Source organism: Dichomitus squalens, assembly GCF_000275845.1.
Source record: "Dichomitus squalens LYAD-421 SS1 unplaced genomic scaffold DICSQscaffold_444, whole genome shotgun sequence".
In the NCBI taxonomy this organism is placed as follows: domain Eukaryota; kingdom Fungi; phylum Basidiomycota; class Agaricomycetes; order Polyporales; family Polyporaceae; genus Dichomitus; species Dichomitus squalens.
Window position 1 is genome coordinate 487 of NW_006767326.1, and position 1734 is coordinate 2220.

Consider the following 1734-nt stretch of genomic DNA (forward strand, 5'->3'; position numbering starts at 1 on the left):
CGTGACTTGCCTGTCTGATTCGTGTTGTTCCATAGCTTGCGACGGCTGCTGCTCAGCATCTGGCCTGTTTCTATTACAGAACTATGGATTAAGTCCTTTGTGAGGGTGTAGTACTCAAGTACATGAAAAGCAGTCCGGGAGGGGTGTCGCACTGCACATGCAGAAGAGCACTCTGTTCGGCAACCCCGCGCTGAGTCTCTGCCCTCGGGCTCTCCGTGTTGATGATATTTATGCTCATGTACCTCAGTAGATGTTCATACCATGCACACAGTCGGCGGAGAAGGACATGTTCACGCGGACCCCATCCTAGCCGCATGCCTCCCGGTGCGATGGCATACGAATTCCAGAGTTTATACGATGCCTTCCTGGCGTTGAGGTGTAAGGGAGAGCGAACGGGGCCGGGGTCACAGAGTAGTCTCTCAGAAGTAATCGAGCATTCTCTGGCTGGGATGGATCCCGTAAATTACAATGGCAACTTATACATCCGGAACTGATGTCTGGTATAAATCGGAGAGCTTATCTGGTCACATACCACGTATACGTCAACATTCTTCCACGCGGTGTATCTGGGTGAGGATATTCAGAAGACGCAAAACAGCATTGGGGACCATACACACCTCTGCCGCCAGTCTCGTCCACTCCGTCAACGACCTGAGGTACTCATCCCGCCCCTCGTCCACCGGAATGTCCGGGTGCCATAGCACAAACGACGAGAACGTCGAGACAGGTCGCAGGACGCGCGCAGGGCCCTCCTCCGACGGTGTGGAGCCATCCATCATACCTGCGTCCTCGTCTGTGTCCTCCACCTCAACCACCTCGGGCTCCTGCGCGCGTTTCGACCGCCGCGTCGCCCTTCCCTTCGGCTTTGGCCGCTTCTCCTCGCGCCTTGTATCCCTTGACGCGACTCCTTTGCCTTTGGCGTCGTCTGGGGTGCGCAGGACGATACCCGCATAGCCCTCTGGAAGGTTGACCTCCACGCCGTGCATCGCACGGCCCCTGAAAGATGCTGCGAAGTGGCGCATTTCTGGGTGTGGTGCCGCGGTCGCGTCGCATTCGCTCTTTTCAACGTCCACATCCATCAAAGTCGAGGTCGACGCAAGAGTGGCCACGGAGGACGAAGACGCATCAGTGGAATCCGCGACGAGGGTGGTTTGAGACACCGTCGAGTCTTGAGATTCGGAGGATAGTAGTGGCTTCGGTAGAGGTCTGATGTCGCGTCCATAAGTAGGTTCTGGCGCGGAGTTCACGCGAAGATAGGTGGAGATGGGAGCAGGTCCGGAATATGCGATGTGAAAGGGCATAAGATGCGGTGTATGGGTCGGCGGAGGACGTTCCGACAACGCGAGCTTCAAGGTAGAGTTGGGTTTGTACATGCCGAACAAGAGTCGCGCTAGGTATGGAGAGTGGCAGTGGGCAAGTGTAACTCCCGACTTTGGTACTGCCGTTGCGCGTCGAGGCCTATGGTGCAGTTCAATTAGTGGCATCCACTTTTGTACGCAGTTAAGCGCGCGCTTAATGATCACGTGACATGGCCTTACTTTCGAGTCAACGGTTTTTGCTCAGCGTGTCGGGCGGGGTCGGCGATGCTTGGCCCGCCACTTGGATTGACCGACATACCATATATAGTATAGTACATACCGACCACGATACAGCATGTAGAGTAGTATGCTTTTTCAATCACAATACTACCTGATTATCCCTGTCCCTGATACTCACCGACAACATGCCTCGACG

At 55.2% G+C, this 1734-nt stretch overlaps 1 protein-coding gene across 1 annotated transcript; it reads right to left on the minus strand.

The window, feature by feature from the left end:
* Nucleotides 1–418: 418 nt before the first annotated feature.
* On the minus strand, nt 419–1376 carry DICSQDRAFT_184290 (uncharacterized protein; the record flags this gene model as incomplete). The annotated part of the gene is made up of 2 exons (XM_007371899.1): nt 419–566; nt 618–1376. The coding sequence occupies 2 exons, from the start codon at nt 1371–1373 to the stop codon at nt 543–545; spliced, it is 780 nt and encodes a 259-aa protein (XP_007371961.1). The 3' UTR covers nt 419–542.
* Nucleotides 1377–1734: the final 358 nt, after the last annotated feature.